Here is an 18,345-nt window from a genome sequence, read left to right on the forward strand (position 1 = left end):
ACAAATTTTAGCTGCACAACCTTCATACAATGAATTAAATGAAACAAAGAAAACAATTGATGCCTTGGAGCAAAAATACAAGGAACTTGAAATGAAGTATAATGCAGTCCAAGCTGAACTGATAATAAAAGAGCAAATGTACAATTCTGCAGTGAACAAAACCCTGGCTCTTGCTGGGAAAATCCACAAACTGGAACAACTTAAAAATATCAACCAGTTACAATCTCTCCAATCACTACAAGGACAAGTACAAACATTTGATTCCAGGATAAATTTACTAACCAGTCATGAACAAGCAAGGAACCAAGACTTTCTAGCTTTATATAATCTGACCACATCATCAAAGCTTGAACTGGAAAATAAAATGAGTAATCAATTTCAAACCATTGAAAAGAATCAGAACAGAACCAAGATTTTCAAATGTTGCACAATATGACATCCGATTCAAAGAATGAAATTGAACAATTAGGAAGATACCACAACCTGTCGTTCTCACTTTTTCAGCAAAATCTGGATAAAAAATTACAAAAAGGTAAAATTCATTATAATTTAACAATTAAACGAGTCATACCTTGGTAAAGATAAAGTTTAATTGGAATTTTATATATTGTGTAAGCATTGATGGGATTAAATGAGATTGTGCTGTGCATGTTTGAACTTCAGTCTTCAAAGTAAAGATTTATCATGATGACATGCAATGAAATAAATACATACATAAGTAAACCACAATAGCTTCATATTGGTCCTGAGTCCTCCCTCAACTATTTTACTAACATCTTATGTTAATTAGCATATAGGTCTGGGTGGACAAAGATTAAAAATTCTTTTCATGTATTGTATCACCATTGAAAGACATCATACTGAAATTCTGTAAATAGTAAGTCCTGAAGATGAAAGTGCCCCTACAGCCAAATATAAACTACTGTATCCAAAATAACCTTCTTTGAATAACCAAACCATGATCTCTTTATGCAGCTAGTACCAAAACAATGACAAAGTCCAACGTCCAATCATTTTCAGAAAAAAAATCTAAATCCTGTGGCCATGCACACCTTCATTGTGTGCATTAACATCCTACTAAATATTAAAGTTGTACCTCGAAAACTGTGGGAAGCATTACCATAACAAACAATGTTTTATAATCCATACAGATGGACAGGGGCAATTTAATATGCTCCTCAACATTTTGTGACAGGAGCATAAAAAGTAATATTTGCTATGGCTTTACAATTAATATTATTTTCCATACTTTAAGAATTAATTATAGGGTAAATAATCAATAAATAAGGAAATGCCTAAGGAATGACATAATATTGTTTTTATTTCAGTTGTTGTCACTGGTTGTAATGATGCTGATTCTACACATGATGGACCACTAAAGTTCCCAGATATTAAAACATCTATAGGTGTTTCCAACCTATCATCTTTTAAATCAACCGGTAAATTTACCTGTCAAATACCTGGATATTATTACATTGTAACAACACTAGTGTCAACAACCACCAATGTAGGAATAAATATCATGAAAAATAATAATGTCATACACTGGCAATATGTGACAGGTCATACTAATGGAGGTTACTGGACACCAGGAACTGCTGCTGTGGCTTTAGAATTAAAGACTAATGACAATGTGTGGATTAATCTACGTTCTACTTATCGAATTAACCAGTCATGTTTTACTATATTTAAAATCAACTAATATAAAATAGTACTGAGCCTTATGAAATAATTCAGCAAAGGATATAGTGGTTGATGAAGATATTAAATCAACAATAAATTTAGCATACAAATGAAGATTAACAAATTGAAAAAAATGTCCACAACTACACCTCTAAATTAAGAAATTAATTCAGTGTTTTTAATAATTCAAGAAATAGATATATAAGAGTAATTTCATTTTGCTAGTAATAATAATCACATTTATATATCACAAATCACTTATGATTCACAATTATACATGTATCAAATTAAATATTGAAGTTTTATTCCATACATCATGTACATAGATAACATTCACAAAAGGTATAATTTCTTATTGACATCAATTTTTATTTCTGACAAAAATATAGATGCTTTCAATGAAGGAACACTATCGATGGGGGAAATCATGAACCTTTCATAACATTATTAATAGCTTTAATGTTGTTTGCTCAATGTCCTGTACCAACTATTTCATGCATACTCTAGACAGGAAAAATTAACTATAAGTCAAATAAGTAGGTTCTACAAAACTGGTCAAAGGTAGAGTATTTTTGCTACCAATTGAAAATGAGCATATAGGGTGTTGCTCAGTATTTAATTTTTATGTTATGTTTTATGTACTGTTCTTCGTCTTTTTGCAATGGTATGTCAAATTGTGTTTGACTAATGAGTTTGAATATCCCTTTGGCCTCTCTCTTTTGAGAAGAAACTATGGACCTATCAGAGATGTTGCAAGGGTTCTTTAACATGTGGAAGAGTGTGACATTTTCCCAACACTAGGCATCAGATTTCCAGTCACCACCCAAATCAGAAATTCATGCATATTTATTCATCCCAAAGAATCAAAAAGATGCATTAGCAAGAGCGTTACAGTTGAATACGGGAAGTTCATCCACAAAAAAAAATCTTTATTTAATTAAAATTTAGCTTGTCAAATTGTAAATAAATACATGGGTAAACAATTTTATAGCTAAAAAAGTTACTACTTAAATTGTTAACAAAATTTTTTTTATTCCAAAAGAGTGCATTTTGAAGTATCTTTTCTGCTATACTGATTTTGATTGAATTATATACAGTAAGTCTTTACGATCAAGGTCTTCCTACATATATCACATCTACTTAAAAGTCATTTATACCATGAAAATAGAGTAAAACTAGAGGCTCTCAAGAGCCTGTGTCGCTCACCTGTTAATGTGTTTACAGATGTTGGCCATCTTCGTTGGTAGGCGGGGTCATTAGACACTTTAAAAAAAAAAAGATACCCTAGTATTATGATTGTGGCCAAGTTTGGTTAAATTTGGCCAAGTAGTTTTAGAAATGATTTTTATACAAGTTACAAAAATGACGAAAAGTTGTTCAATATTGACTATAAAGGGCAATAACTCCTTAAGGGGTCCTCTAACAATTTTGATCATGCTGATTTATTTGTAGATCTTACTTTGCTGAACATTATTGCTATTTACAGTTTATCTCTATCTATAATAGTATTCAAGATAATAACCAAAAACTGCAAAATTTCCTTAAAATCACCAATTTTAGGGCAGCAACCCGACAACAGGTTGTCCGATTCAATTGAAAATTTGTGAGGGGATATATCTTATTCTGATGAACATTAAAATCTTGAAAGATTTGCCCTAAATGTCTTAGTTTCAAAGATATAAAGCAAAAACTGCATTTTACCACTATGTTCTAATTTTAGCCATGTCGGCCATTTTGTTTGGTAGGCTGGGTCATCGGACACATTTTATAAACTGTAAACCACAATGATAATTGTGGCCAAGTTTGGTTAAATTTGGCAAAGCAGTTTCAGAGAAGAAGATTTTTAGAAAAGTAACAAAAAATGACGAAAAGTTGTTAAAAATTTACTATAAAGGGCAATAACTCCTTAAGGGGTCGACTGACCATTTTGGTCATGTTAACTTATTTGTAGGTCTTACTTTGCTGAACAGTATTGCTGTTTACAGTTTATCTCTATCTATAATAGTATTCAAGATAATAACCAAAAACTGCAAAATTTCCTTAAAATAACCATTTCACAGGCAGCAACCCAACAACAGGTTGTCCGATTCGTCTGAAAATTTCAGGGCAGATAGATCTTGACCTGATCAACAATTTTACCCCTGTCAGATTTGCTCTAAATGCTTTGGTTTTTGAGTTATAAGCCAAAAACTGCATTTTACCCCCATGTTCTATTTTTAGCCATGGCGGCCATCTTGGTAGGTTTGACGGGTCACGCCACACATTTTTTAAACTAGATACCCCAAGGATGATTGTGGCCAAGTTTGGTAGAATTTGGCCAAGCAGTTTCAGAGGAGAAGATTTTTGTAAAAGTTTACAGACGACGGACGACGGACGCAGGACGACGGACGCCAAGTGATGAGAAAAGCTCACTTGACCTTTCAGGTCAGGTGAGCTAAAAAGTCAGATGAATCCGGTCAGACAGATGATTTACCTTACAATCACTCTATATACATACCATAAGTTGACATATTACTTTACACATGTTAAATATCAAAGAAAACAGACCATCTAGTATTCATGAAAAGTGAGCATTGACATATGAACCATAAAAGAAAGACCAAGTTCAGATGGACATGAACTGACTACATTCATTCAATCTATACAATGTCATTTAAGGGCAATAACTCCTGTAAGGAGTTATCTTGACAGTTTTGGAGTAAATGGACAGTAGGAAGACCTCAGCATTCTGATTCGTATTGACTATTGTTTGCCTAACTTAAAGAGTTAATCAACTTGGATAGGGGCCATGAGATTTTAGCTGCCACTGAAAAAAAGAATCAAAGCGCTGTAAGCACTGAAGGCAGTTAACCAAAAACCAAAGCAACCGTAATTATGAAAACTGTGGCAATGTTGCCTCAACATTAAACATTCATATATAGTACATTCATGTTTATCTAATGATTTATTTATTAAGGCAAATAATTTATATGTTATCAAGGTTTCAAAAGCAATGCATATATCAATGTATATTTTTTTATGGTGAGTCTGCAGTGTTACAAGTTCCCAATGATTGCAGTTGTTCTACTTGGTAGTTAACCTTGGTTTTATTTGACTGCTAGAAGTTCAATTTGACTTAGTATGAACATGTAATAGTATGAATGGACTGTTTTCCCTGGAAAGAAAACTGAGTTTGTGTTCTATAGTACAAAAGTTATGAGACACGCATCAGACAAATGTTCACTACAACAGGGATCAAAGGTGAGGTCTGACTGACCTGCCCATAGTAAATGTAAATGATTTGTTATTTTGTCCCATACATATGAATATATATAATTTAGGGGTGAGGATCTCAATGGTTTTCAAGTTCTCAAACAGGTAGGGGTAGGCAGAGGATTTAGGGGGCAGAGGGGGCCCGCCCCCCTTTTAGGGGAAAAAAATTGGTTGCTTATATAGGGAATCACTGAAGCGTGACTGGAGCGGGCCCCACTTAGGTCGGTCAGTGGGCCCCTATTATGAAAATTTCTGGATCCGCCACTGGGGTTAGGGTGACCCTAGGGACTTCCCCTACATTTCATTTTATTTGTTATATTGTCCCATACATGAATATATATGGTTTGGGGTGGGGATCTCATTGGTTTCCAAGTTCTCAAACAGGAGGGGTAGGGTGACCCCAGGGACTCCCCCTATATTTCATTTAATTAGTTAAATTGGCCCATACATGAATATATATTGTTTTGGTGTGGGGATCTCGACCGTTTCCAAGTTCTCAAACAAGATGGTTGGGGTGACCACAGGGACTTCCCCTATATTTCATTTGATTTGTTATATTGTCCTATACATGAGTATATATGGTTTAGGGGTAAGGATCTTGAACATTTCCAAGTTCTCAAACAGGAGGGTGAACAGTGACCTCAGGGACTCCCCCTATCTTTCATTTGAATTGTTATATTGTCCTGTACATAAATATATATGGTTAAGGGGTGGCGATCTCAATGGGTTTCAAATTCTCAAACAGGAGGGGGTGGGGTGACCCAAGGGACTCCCCCTATATTTCATCTGATTTGATATATTGTCCAATACATGAATATATATGGTTTAGGAGTGGGGATCTCGACCATTTTTAAATTCTAAAACAGGAGGGGTGGGGTGACCCCCAGCGACTCTTCCTATATTTCATTTGAGTTTTCATATTGTCACAAACATGAATATATATGGTTAAGGGGTGTGGATCTCGACCGTTTCCAAGTTCTCAAACAGGAGGGGGTGGGGTAACTCCAGGGACTCCCCCTATATTTCATTTTTAATTTATTATATTATCCTATACTTGAATATATGCAGGGGCTGATTCAGACAGGGGGAGGGTTGCGGGCTTGCACACCCCTTAAATTTGCAAAGCATGTGTTGTTCTCAGCTTAATAAAGAATATTCCGATAATTTTACCTCAAATTTTTTTTAGCCTCGCTCTGCTCGGCAAAAATTTAAATTTGCCCCTCCTAACCTAAAATCCTGGATCTGCCCCTCATATGGTTTAGGGGTGAGGAGCTCGACCGTTTCCAAGTTATCAAACAGGAGGGGGTAGAGTGGCCCAAAGAATGCCACCTATATATCATATGATTTACTTACATTAAGGTATATATAATATAGTTGCATTTTTATGAAAATAAAGAAAGAAACTTTCAGCTACTTTAATTGACCCTTCAAAATTGAGAAAAACAAATAACCCTTCGAAATTGCAGTAATATGTTTACACTTTAAAAGCATCTCACATGCATTATCATCATTTATCATTTATAAAGAAAATTAAGACTGTGACCATGAACATGTAGATATACTGTTCCAAGCTGTCACTTGGTATTGGATTTTATAAATTAAAATTTGTCAAAAAGTAATTTTGAGTTTCTGAATAAAACATTTTTCTGCTTTTTCTTTCTTTTACATATATCTTTTGGTTTACAATTCTAGTGTTTATATTCATTTACCATGCATAGATGTATTTTTTCACCTGCTTGGATTTATTTTGTAAATGATCGCCAAACCCGGAATTACCCTTATCCGCTTCCTGAATCGGATCCGATATTGTAAAATTTTGTCTTCACGGCCGCCATTGTTATGTGTTTACAATGTTGTTTTTGTCAATCAGATACGATTTTACTCGAATTTATGCAATATTTGTCGGCGATTTTCTGTATAAAGCTAGCGGTTGAACAAAATGAACAAGGCTGTCGTGACTAATAATGATAAAAATTAGTTTTTAGCTCGTTTAATTGGAGACTTTGGTGAACATGGTGAAAGGTTTGCAAAGTAATTTCTTATTTTCTTTCAAGTGGAATGTGACTACGTCGGGCGTAGCTAGAAACCAACTATCCTATTCGAAATTCCGCTTGCAAAAGTTGAAGGTCGCGGACCTCTGACCACCGCTAATTTGCACACCTGCCTCCAAATTGAAAAGCTACAAAAATTTCTTTTTCTTTAATTTGAAATTGCCGCCAACCGCATGAACAGTTGAACTTATAATAGACTACTGACGTAGTTGTACTACGTATTGATGACAAACAATATTCCTACGACTTTTGTCATTTGGGAAATCTAAACTGCTTGTCTTAAGAGATTTTCGGCGATTAAATATTTCATACAATTGTTCTTTGACACCTTAGCTAAAAGCACAAGTCATAATGAACTACACAAGGATTCTTAATAAGCACTACTTCCTATGTGTAACTTTAAAACTTTTGGATAAATCGACGATCATTTAAGGTTTTTCTGGTCATATTTTTTGTAATCCAGAATAAAAAGTATTAAAAAAGTGTTCAATTAGTTATATATAACATAGTAGCGAGCTAGATAATAACAATGGCAAGTATTTCAGCATTTATTGGGTAGAACACAAATCTAGGGTGCTCGCATAATGCAGCTTAACTGCATAAAAAATCAAATGTCACTAGCAACATGAAGCTCTTTATCATGCAGATGACTTGACACTCTCCTATATGTAAGAGACTAAGACATCACATTTACTATATTACTGCATAGTTATACATTTACCACACACCTATCAGGCTCAGATCTACTGTTCAAATGAGAAGTTCAAGTGACCAATCTCTATCCTTTTCAACCCTTAAGGTGCATTAAAAGATGATCATATTTATGAAACCTCAACTGCTGAAATTTGGTCAGAAGTATCTGCAAAGCAATAGTGACGGATCCTTGGGGTTCCAGGGGTTGAAACCCCCTTTTTTGACAATGGAGACATATAGTTGAACCTCCATTTTAAGAACAGATGAATCCACCCCTGCAATATAAAGTATTATATAAATCTTACCTGTATTTAAAGCTGTACAAGCCTGCTGATATCTGTCTACCAGGGGAGGTAAATCCCAACTATCAACTACACCTTCAACCTAAAAGGAATAGTTTAAAAATAGTTGTAGACAAGTTCAATAATCCCTTTCATGGAACACCACTCGAAAGGAGGTCTTTTGAGTATCAGACAATTGGTCTCACATTAGAGCAGTCTTTTCCTTTTAAATTAAGTCCTCAGAAGAAACCACTAATATAAGATATACTTTTATCTGCAGAAGTGGCAGTACCAGTATCTTGAAAATGAAATACGGTACATTTGAATAAGTTCACAGAAATCTTAGTTTTTGACATCAAGTGGAAACTAAACTGTGTTGTGTTGACATATGCTCCCATATATGTATTAAATTTAAAATTTGATACGTTCTTGCAAGGGTATTTATAGAACCCTCACAATGTTGGCTTGCAAATTATGTTGTATGGGTATGTATAAATCATAAATACAATACAAGCAGAAATTTACATTAATAAATTCAAAAATGCTTCTTGTAAATTGGTCCTACATATATATACATGTAGTTGATAAATTGAAAGATGTCATCACAACTGATAGAGCATAGATATATCTCACATTCTGCAACTTCTATTGCAGGTAAGAAAAAGTACATCCTTACCTCTTCATTACTTGACAAAACTTGTGAAATTTCATCTGTGTTGGCTAAGAAGGCACCATCCTTTGTACTGAGTGTTAACAAGGGACGTAATCCGCACATACTGTAATATCTCTGACCAGCTTCCTTACATAACCAAGCTATTGTCTTCTCCTTCTCACTATTTACAAAAAAAACCAATTAAAATCCCAATATTTTAACAAACTATTATCTCAAAAATATCACTCTGAAAAATCAATTATGTGAAAAGTGTGACTTCCACTTTTCAAAGTCTGTCAAAAGTGTCTCTGTTTATCACACCTAAATTAATTCCTTTTGAAAAAAAAATTAAAAAAACTTGTTTCCTAAAATATTTTGTGAACTTTATGGCATAACAAATGTACATATACACACAGGCACTTGTTTTCTATCCATGGCAAGATATACTATCCCTATATCTTACTCGTATATCCCTATATATTACTCGTAATATATACGGATAGTAGATCTTTCCATGGATAGAAAACAAAAATCTGAAATCGAAATGATGTAATTTTTATGTGCAAAATATTTAAACATTTCTTTATGAAACTTCTTTCTAATCATACATTAGTATCAATAACTGGCTTCTGAAAAAAAAATATACTAAAAAGACTTACCTATTGGGCACAGGAATTAGCAAAAGTTTGTCCTTCACTCTGACCTTGATCCTCATTAAAGGACCAACTGTATCCCTGTATGATGAAGGGGTACTATCAATGGTTGTCTGTGTACTTGTGGGCCCAGTTGTAGCAAGAAAAGATGTGGCATTCTCAATTCCTGCTGTGTCCTGAGAAACAGACCTGTTTTCAGATACTCTGACTGCAAAATTTGTCAAACTTAATTGGCGAGGTTTTGTTTTCTGTAGCCTTCGAATTGAGGGCAATTGTGTTCTTTGTGATATGATACTTATATCATCTTCATCTATTAAAATGTTATCATCACCAATTCTATTGTTGCTATGGATATCAACACTGGTGTCAATATTTATATCTTCACTATCATCATCAAAAATAATACTTCTGTTTTTCTTTATGCTTGATGAAGAAGCTTTTTGAGATAAGACCTCCTCACTTTTCTTTCTAGAAGAATTTGAAGAGAAAACACCATTTATGTCTAATTTCTGTCTTTTGGTTGGTTGATGCATATCATCTATCAACCAATCATCTACAAAGATTTCTTCATCAATTAATGCTGACGTCTGCTGCTGTTTACTGGTTGGCACATTTTGTGAAGGAACAGTCTTGCGATTAACATGACCTCTCAGATTTTCTATAGCAGACTTATAACTTGCTGTTGCACTCTGGGTAGTAGAAATCTCATCATCCATCATTGGATTGGGAAAAAATTCTTCAGAATCAGATAAAACTGGACTTGTTTTCCTTTGTCTTTGAGGCATTTGTGAATCACTGTCAGAATCACTTGAAGACATTCCTCTTCTGAAAAACAATCACAGAAAAAGAAATATAAAAAAGCCTTTTTAAGGTTGTTTTAAAAGAAACGAATTGGTCACAATTTTCATGATTTTGTTTTCAGAATTTGGGATTTCTAATAAATATTTTTGGAGGTATGGGTATTCCTAGTTTGGACATTTAAAACAATTTTTAGGGACGTTGGATATTCAACTAATGTCCTATTTAAATTTTTTTTTAAAGTCCCACCAAAAGTAATAACCAAAACAATATTCAATAATGAACATTAATGTGCAAATACATTAATGTTTCAGATCAGAAAATATTTATATAGATTTCTCCTCATTTATAGGTTTAGAAACTATTTTTTTATATGCTTTCACTCCATTTTTTTCTAATTCAACACCTTTCTTAAACCATGACTTACAAAAAATATTTGTTTTAAATGATAAAAAATTTTGATTTTTAAATCAGCCTTACTGGTAGGTTCTTTTAACTTATCATTTTGAATTTTTTGCAATATCTCGAACTAGGATCAACATTGCTCATGTGAAACATTGCGATTCAAGGATTTAATTTAGATTAACCTTAACTCAGCTGTGCAAGTTTGGCTTACTGGCTGAAAGTTTTATTAAAATTGATAATTTGTAATAGTATTGTAAAAAAAAAGAGATAAGATCAATGATATTATTGCATATGACATAACTAGGCCACAATCTAAAATAAATTCAACAGTTTATAAAAGGAAAACCATCTTTCAAGTTATCTCAAATAGCTCGTAATTATGTGGAAATATTTCATGATCCTTTGTCTACACCGATGATACATCATCATAACAACAAAAGATCCCACAGAAGAATCCTAGTGGTCAATTTAATGTACAAATTAGAAAAGACTTAGAAGTTCAACTATAATTTTACTTCCAATTCCTAACCTGAGATCTGAAGAATGTCCAGTCTTTGATTTACGTTTCTTGGCTCTCTCTTGTAGAGGGAGATGGGGAAGATCACATTCTTCAACAACCCTCTGACTTCTCTGACTTGGATTCAGACTTCTGCTTGCTTGGCTTCTTTGTACACTGTCTACTGATGATTTTCCTAAATCATATGGAAAAATATATTAATAAATGTGAACAAGTGTATCATAATATTTGCTTATAATTATAATTATGTTCATTTTGCTATGTGAGATAAGTTATTTATGTTTTTGATAAAAAAAAACAAAAAAAACGGGTGCTCGGCAGGGCACAGCTTTATACGAACGCTGAGGTCAATCCCTGAACAGTTGGGGCAAGTATGGACACAACATTCAAGGGAGGTAAATCCAAGCATACCCAATATTGTATGTTAAATGTTTATGCATTACCTCCCTTTCATTGCTTTTAAATTGTCTTAATTGTCCATTGACCAGAAAAGCCTAGTTCTTCCCCTTTGTTGCCTCTAATTCCAAAACATTTTGATCCATAACACCCCCCATTTTTAAAATGGACAGATATAAACGAACTTCTTTTGATTTACTACAAATTTTCTTGTAATTGATGAGATATTGTTAAAATAGAAATTCTATTTCAATACTGTAGACCATTTCATTTTTGTGGATTCATTTATCTTCATGGATTGAGGAAATATTGTTTTTCATGTATATTTGATTTTGTGATTTTGACAAATTCTGAATACAAGGCTCAAGCAAATATTTAATTTTGTGGTTTAACTAAATAAACTAGAGGCTCTTAAGAGCCTGTGTCGCTCACCTTGGTCTATGGCATATTAAACAAAGGACACAGATAGATTCATGACAAAATTGTGTTTTGGTGATGGTGATGTGTTTGTAGATCTTACTTTACTGAACATTCTTGGTACTTACAATTTTCTCTATATAATGAACTTGGCCCTTTAGTTACAGAGGAAAATATTTTGTAAAAATTTACAAAAATTTACCAAATTAATGAAAATTGTTAAAAATTGACTATAAAGGGAAATAACTCCTTAAGGGGTCAACTGATCATTTTGGCCATGTTGACTTATTTGTAGATCTTACTTGGCTGAACATTATTGCTGTTTACAGTTTATCTCTATCTATAACAATATTCAAGATAATAACCAAATTGGGAAAATTTCCTTAATATTACCAATTTAGGGGCAGCAACCCAACCACGGGTTCTCCGATTCATCTGAAAATTTGAGAGCAGATAGATCTTGACCTGATAAACAATTTAACCTCGTGACAGATTTGCGCTTAATGATTTGGTTTCAGAGTTATGAGCCAAAATCTACATTTTACCCCTATGTTCTATTTTTAGCCATGGTGGCCATCTTGGTTGGTTGGCCGGGTCACCGGACACATTTTTTAAACTAGATACCCCAATGATGATTGTGGCCAAGTTTGATTCAATTTGGCCCAGGAGTTTCAGAGGAAAAGATTTATGTAAAAGTTAACGACGACGACGGACGATGACGGACGCCAAGTGATGAGAAAAGCTCACTTGGCCCTTCGGCAACGAATAAAAAAGAATCTACAGTAGTTTGAAATACCTTAAATTGATATTTAAAGCAACAAATTATGAAACATCATTACATGCACCTATCTCAAATCCTCTATTTTCTATTTAAATGGGGAAATACAAGTTCATAACCTTTGGTAACTTGTTGACCGCTTATCATTGATTACCTCTCTTTTTAGAAGCCAGTAATTTCTCTGTATGTTGGAATTTCTTCAATAATTCATCGTCTAAATTATCACACCGGTCTCTCCATGCTCTCAGACAATCCAACGCTGAATTACCCTGATAATTAAAAATTTAAGTTATAGAACATTTATTTCAGTATTGCCATAAATAAATCATAATTTTGGTTAGATAGAAATCGACCTAAGGTAAATGAATATCAATACATCTTTTAACCTATTTTGTGTTGAAAAAATCTGTTTGAAATTGATATGTAATAAGAACATCTAAGAGACTGACAGCAATTCATCTTTTATTTTGTATTTGAATGCCCCAAAATCAATGTCTTATACATGTACATTTGTATATGTATACGTGCACTTGCATAGGGTTGATTTCTATCCAGCACAAATCATTTGTTGATATTACACAATTGGTTCGTTCTTTAATATACACATGTAGCATGATCAACAACTAATAAAGAGTTCTCCCTCAAACCTGTGCAAGGGGCCATCTTGAATTTGCAGTGAGATGAGAATTTGCTTCATGTTTAATGCTTCACTGTGAGTTTAAGATCATAACCTGCAATACAATGACTATTCCTTGCTTCTGTTTTTTTTTTTAATGTGTGTTTGTAGAGATTTTGAATCATGAATTGATACACCATATCCTGACTTTTCCAATTTTTTTTAACATTATAATTAGGACTGCATTGCTACCATTAACAGTGGCAAATACCAAGCAGTGATGTCTTGTTCTGTCTCAGAAACAGCCTAGGTTTAAACAAACAATTCCTTCTTTTCAGGGATGTATGAAGGTCTTAATGGGTTTTAATATAGAATAAAGAATAGTACAGAAAAATGGGTGCAAAAATATAAAGTCAAGAGAAAATCAAGATTATAGAAACAAGAATGTGTCCAAAGTACACAGATGCCCCACTCACACTATCATTTAGCATGTTCAATGGACCCTGAAATTTGGTAAAAAATCTTATTTGGCATTAAAATTAAAAAGATCATACCATAGGGGACATGTGTACAAAGCTTCAAGTTGATTAGACTTCAACTTCATCAAAAACTACCTTGACCAAAAACTTTAACCTGAAACTCCCATTTTCATTTTCTATATAAAAAAGAAGATGTGGTATGATTGCCAATGGGACAACTATCCACAAAAGACCAAAATCACACAGACATTAAAAACTATAAGTCATCTTACAGCCTTCAATAATGAGCAAAGCCCATACCGCATAGTCAGCTATAAAAGGCCCAAATAAGACAATGTAAAACAATTCAAACGAGAAAACTGACGGCCTTATTTATGTAAAACAAGAATGTATCCATAGTACACGGATGCCCCACTCGCACTATCATTTTCTATGTTCAGTGGACCATGAAATTGGGGTCAAAACTTTAATTTGGAATTAAAATTAGAAAGATCATATCATAGGGAACATGTGTACAGACGGACGGACGAACGAACGAACGGAGGCACAGACCAGAAAACATAATGCCCCTCTACTTAGTAGGTGGGGCATAAAAATGAACGAAAAACAAATATGTAACACATAAACAAACGACAACCACTGAATTAAAGGCTCCTGACTTGGGACAGGCACATACATAAATAATGTGGCGGGGTTAAACATGTCAGCGGGATCCCAACCCTCTCCTAACCTGGGACAGTGGTATAACAGTACAACATGTTCAGTGGACCATGAAATTGGGGTCAAAAGTCTAATTTGGCTTTAAAATTAGAAAGATCATATCATAAGCAACAAGTGTACTAAGTTTCAAATTGATTGGACTTCAGTTTCATCAAAAACTACCTTGACCAAAAACTTTAACCTGAAACGGGACAAACGGACAGACGGACGAACGGACCCACAGACCAGAAAACATAATGCCCCTCTACTCTCGTAGGTGGGGCATAAAAATCAAGAGTATAGAAATATAGCCCCAAATTCAGATCCTGATATACATTATTTCAATTTGGAGATAATTCACCAGCTACTCATTAGCTTAAGCATTTTTTTTTACTGAGAAAAATTGGATTCCATGCAAATGTAAATTTGACAGCAAACAAGCAACACAACTAGATATCATTGAGATGGGAGCCATCTCTGTGGGCCCCGCTGTGAATAATGTGCATTAAAAAATTGTATCTTTACCATAGGACATGGGTTTGTCAACTGAAATCAAAGTTTTTGACCTTGACCTTTGACCTAGGAAGTTGTAAATAAATTATGACACACCCTTTGGTGTTGGTTTATAATCATGTCAAGTATAAACTTTGAAATGATAACGGTTCTCAAGATATAGAGCGGACACGATCTTTACCATAGGACATGGGGTTGTCAACTGAAACCAAAGTTTTTGACCTTGACCTTTGACCTAGGAAGTTGCACATAAATTATGACACACCCTTTGGTGTTGGTTTATATACATGTCAAGTATAAACTTTGAAATGATAACGGTTCTCAAGATATAGAGCGGACACAATCTTTACCATAGGACATGGGGTTGTCAACTGAAACCAAAGTTTTTGACCTTGAACTTTGCCCTAGGCAGTCGTTCATAAATTATGACACACCCTCTGGTGTTGGTTCATATACATGTCAAGTATAAACTTTGAAATCATAACGGTTCTCAAGATATAGAGCGGACACGATCTTCACCACAGGACACAGGGTTGTCAACTGAAACCAAAGTTTTTGACCTTGACCTTTGACCTAGGAAGTTTTACATACATCATGACACACCCTCTGGTGTTGGTTAAAATGGATGTCAAGTATAAACTTTGAAATCATAACGGTTTTTAAGATATAGAGCGGACACAAAGTTAAAGTGTTACGGACGGACGGACGGACAGACGGACAGACTGATCACTATAGGGCGACCCGCCTTAGTCGGCGGGGCCCTAATTAATCAAATTATAAAGATATATTCATATAATCTATTATGTGAAAAATTTACAATGCCCTTACCACAGTTCTCAGCAATGAGCTATTCCTTGTCATGACATACAATAAGTATTACTGAGTATATTTAATGAAAGAACTGACAGATAAGGTGAGTGAGAGTATAATAACTCACCCAAACTGAAATTAAATTTCAAATAGCCTTAAATTTGTCTGTTCACAAACTATAAAATTGATTCAGATAAAAATAAAAGAAAGAGGTGTCTTGGGACTTTAATGATCCCACTCAAGCTCTGCAATTCAAAAAGATAAAAAGGGGCATAACTCTAGATAGTAAGTGACTCACTAGCCAAATTCAAACTTTGTTAGTTTTGGTTCTTGGCATTGTGTTCGGGTTACATAAAATTTGGATAAGGAAAACTTAAGTTACAATGCAGAAACTAAAATGGAACAGATAGACAGACTGACAGATAGATGGAAGCCCATGTTGCCTTTAGTGAAGGCATAAAAATGATAAAAAAAATCCTTTAGAATCTGGTTACTAATGCATTCAAACCTCATCATCTTTAGCCAAGACATTAGCTCCTCTCTCAATTAACAAGTCCATAATTTCCATGTTGCCACAGTTACCAGAGTCTATAAGGGGAGTAACTCCTCCACAGTACTGACCCCCTCGATCATTGATGGCTGCTCCATGGTCCAGTAGGTACAAGACTATTTCATATACGTCATGGTTGGCTGCCTCGTGTAAGGGTATCCATCCACAATGATCACGAGGGTTTACAGGATGACCCTGAAATAACATTTTAAATCCAGTCAAAGTACTTGAATCAGTCTTATGCAATTATACATAAATTTAATTGCCGAACATTGGCTTCAAAAGAATTAATTTGGATTCCATCATTTAATAAGCATTAGGTGAATAATTTTTTATTCAGCAATAGATAAGCAGTTTTTAATCTCTGTTGATTTACAGATAGTGTTTTGCCTATATAAAAATGATATTATTAAAAGGTACTTGTTAGAGGCCTGTAATACAATGGTTGTTGTTTGTTGCTGTATATCATATTTGTTTTTCATTTATTAAAAGTAATGCACATATATCAGGCTGTTGGATTTATCATTTCAATTGTTTAACATTTGTCATTTGTGCTTTTTATAGCTTACTAAATGGTGTGGGTCTTGCTTATTTGTGAGAGCTGTACGGTGACCTATAATGGTTAACTTTTACATCATTTGGTCTCTGGTTCATATTGTACCGTAATCAAACTTGTTTATAAATCTGGGAATGTTTCAAATTAAAGTTACACATAGCTTTCTATATACTTGACACATTTGTTCTTCATTGAAGCCAATCAGTAATTTTACCAGTATACTTCACAAAAGGGAAATAACTCCTATTCAATTGTAATTTTAAACACATTTTTGGAAAGTGAGATTCAAGCTAGGGCCATAGATCCAAAGCAAACATTTTTTTAAGATTTCATAATCATGGGCCTTACAGTTTTCTTGAACCTGAGATATTAAGTAGCTTTTTGTATCCAACATATATAATAAACAGTACAGACATCAAATAGCAAAATTTGAAACTAAGCTTCATATAGCTTTCAGCTTTTTTGAATATATTTTGTAGCTAACTTTTTAACAGCAGCATCCTTGTAGAGATATCAACATTTAAAATTCCATTTGCAAGGAAGATACATTTTTGTCACCAGTTTTCCAAATGACATATTCAACTTCAGCATACAGGGAGTAGCATGTTATACATTTAAAAGTTTTGTGATAAAAAATATAACAATACTATGAGATCATCAACCTGTTCAATCAGCTTTTGAACTTTCTTCAGATTACCCTCTATGCAAGCCCTGTGTAATGGTGTTTCTCCTTTTTCATTTCTCTGAAAAATATAAAAAAGAAGTTTCACCTTGACATATGTAAATAATGTATCCCCAGGTCGAGGCCTTTCCATTGCACTCCGGTTAGGCTGAGGCCTGCGATTGCCCCAATGTGGGCAACTCGGGTACGCAATCTTTTAGTGTGGGGGTCTCTGGGTGTGTTTTTGCTGTGCTGAATTCCCATTGGTGGCCTTCGGCTGTTATCTGCTCTATGGTCAGGTTGTTGTTGCTTTGACATGTTTCCCATTTCCATTCTCAATTTTATATGCACAATAGAAGTATATAAAGCATTGATGGAACTAGATGCACACATATATTTCACTACAAAGACCTTAGGAGCAGGTAAACTAAAAAGGTGAGATGAAAGGGTTAAAAGTGTTGTAGCAATGATAATTGACAATAATTTGTATTACATAGTACTACTTGAATAAGAGAGAAAAATTTACACCCAACACGAGTGCTTCCTTCCTGCTATATCTATTGACGTATCACAACTACATACACCCATAGGCACTTGTTTCTATCCAAGGGATGACGCACTATCAACATATATATATATACGTTGATAGTGGGTCTTTCCTTGGATAGAAACAAGTGCCTGTGCATACACCTGGTGAAATCATATTTCTGAAAAACCCCAATACTAAATATAACATTTGGAAACTTTGAACTTCTATTAATAGATTACAAATTGACAATTTATTAAAAATTTGTAAAGGATTACACAGAACCATGTATAGCTTGTAATAGCAACTATCAGTGTAAAAGGATAACACCAAAAAAAAAATAAGCATTAAAAAAAAGA

General features: G+C 34.1%; 1 protein-coding gene across 1 annotated transcript in view; it reads right to left on the bottom strand.

Annotated features, from left to right (window-relative positions):
* The window catches only part of LOC139523990 (tonsoku-like protein), a 105,493-nt gene that overhangs the window by 47,396 nt on the left and 39,752 nt on the right, over positions 1-18,345 (bottom strand). Inside the window, exons 12-18 of the mRNA XM_071318488.1 lie at positions 17,462-17,542; positions 16,202-16,438; positions 12,731-12,845; positions 10,998-11,160; positions 9,272-10,090; positions 8,637-8,793; positions 7,985-8,063 (exon numbers count right to left, since the gene is read on the bottom strand). Of these exons, the coding sequence (XP_071174589.1) occupies positions 7,985-8,063; positions 8,637-8,793; positions 9,272-10,090; positions 10,998-11,160; positions 12,731-12,845; positions 16,202-16,438; positions 17,462-17,542 (1,651 nt within the window). The remainder of the gene's footprint in view (positions 1-7,984; positions 8,064-8,636; positions 8,794-9,271; positions 10,091-10,997; positions 11,161-12,730; positions 12,846-16,201; positions 16,439-17,461; positions 17,543-18,345) is intronic.

The sequence above is a fragment of the Mytilus edulis genome, chromosome 5 (assembly GCF_963676685.1).
Source record: "Mytilus edulis chromosome 5, xbMytEdul2.2, whole genome shotgun sequence".
In the NCBI taxonomy this organism is placed as follows: domain Eukaryota; kingdom Metazoa; phylum Mollusca; class Bivalvia; order Mytilida; family Mytilidae; genus Mytilus; species Mytilus edulis.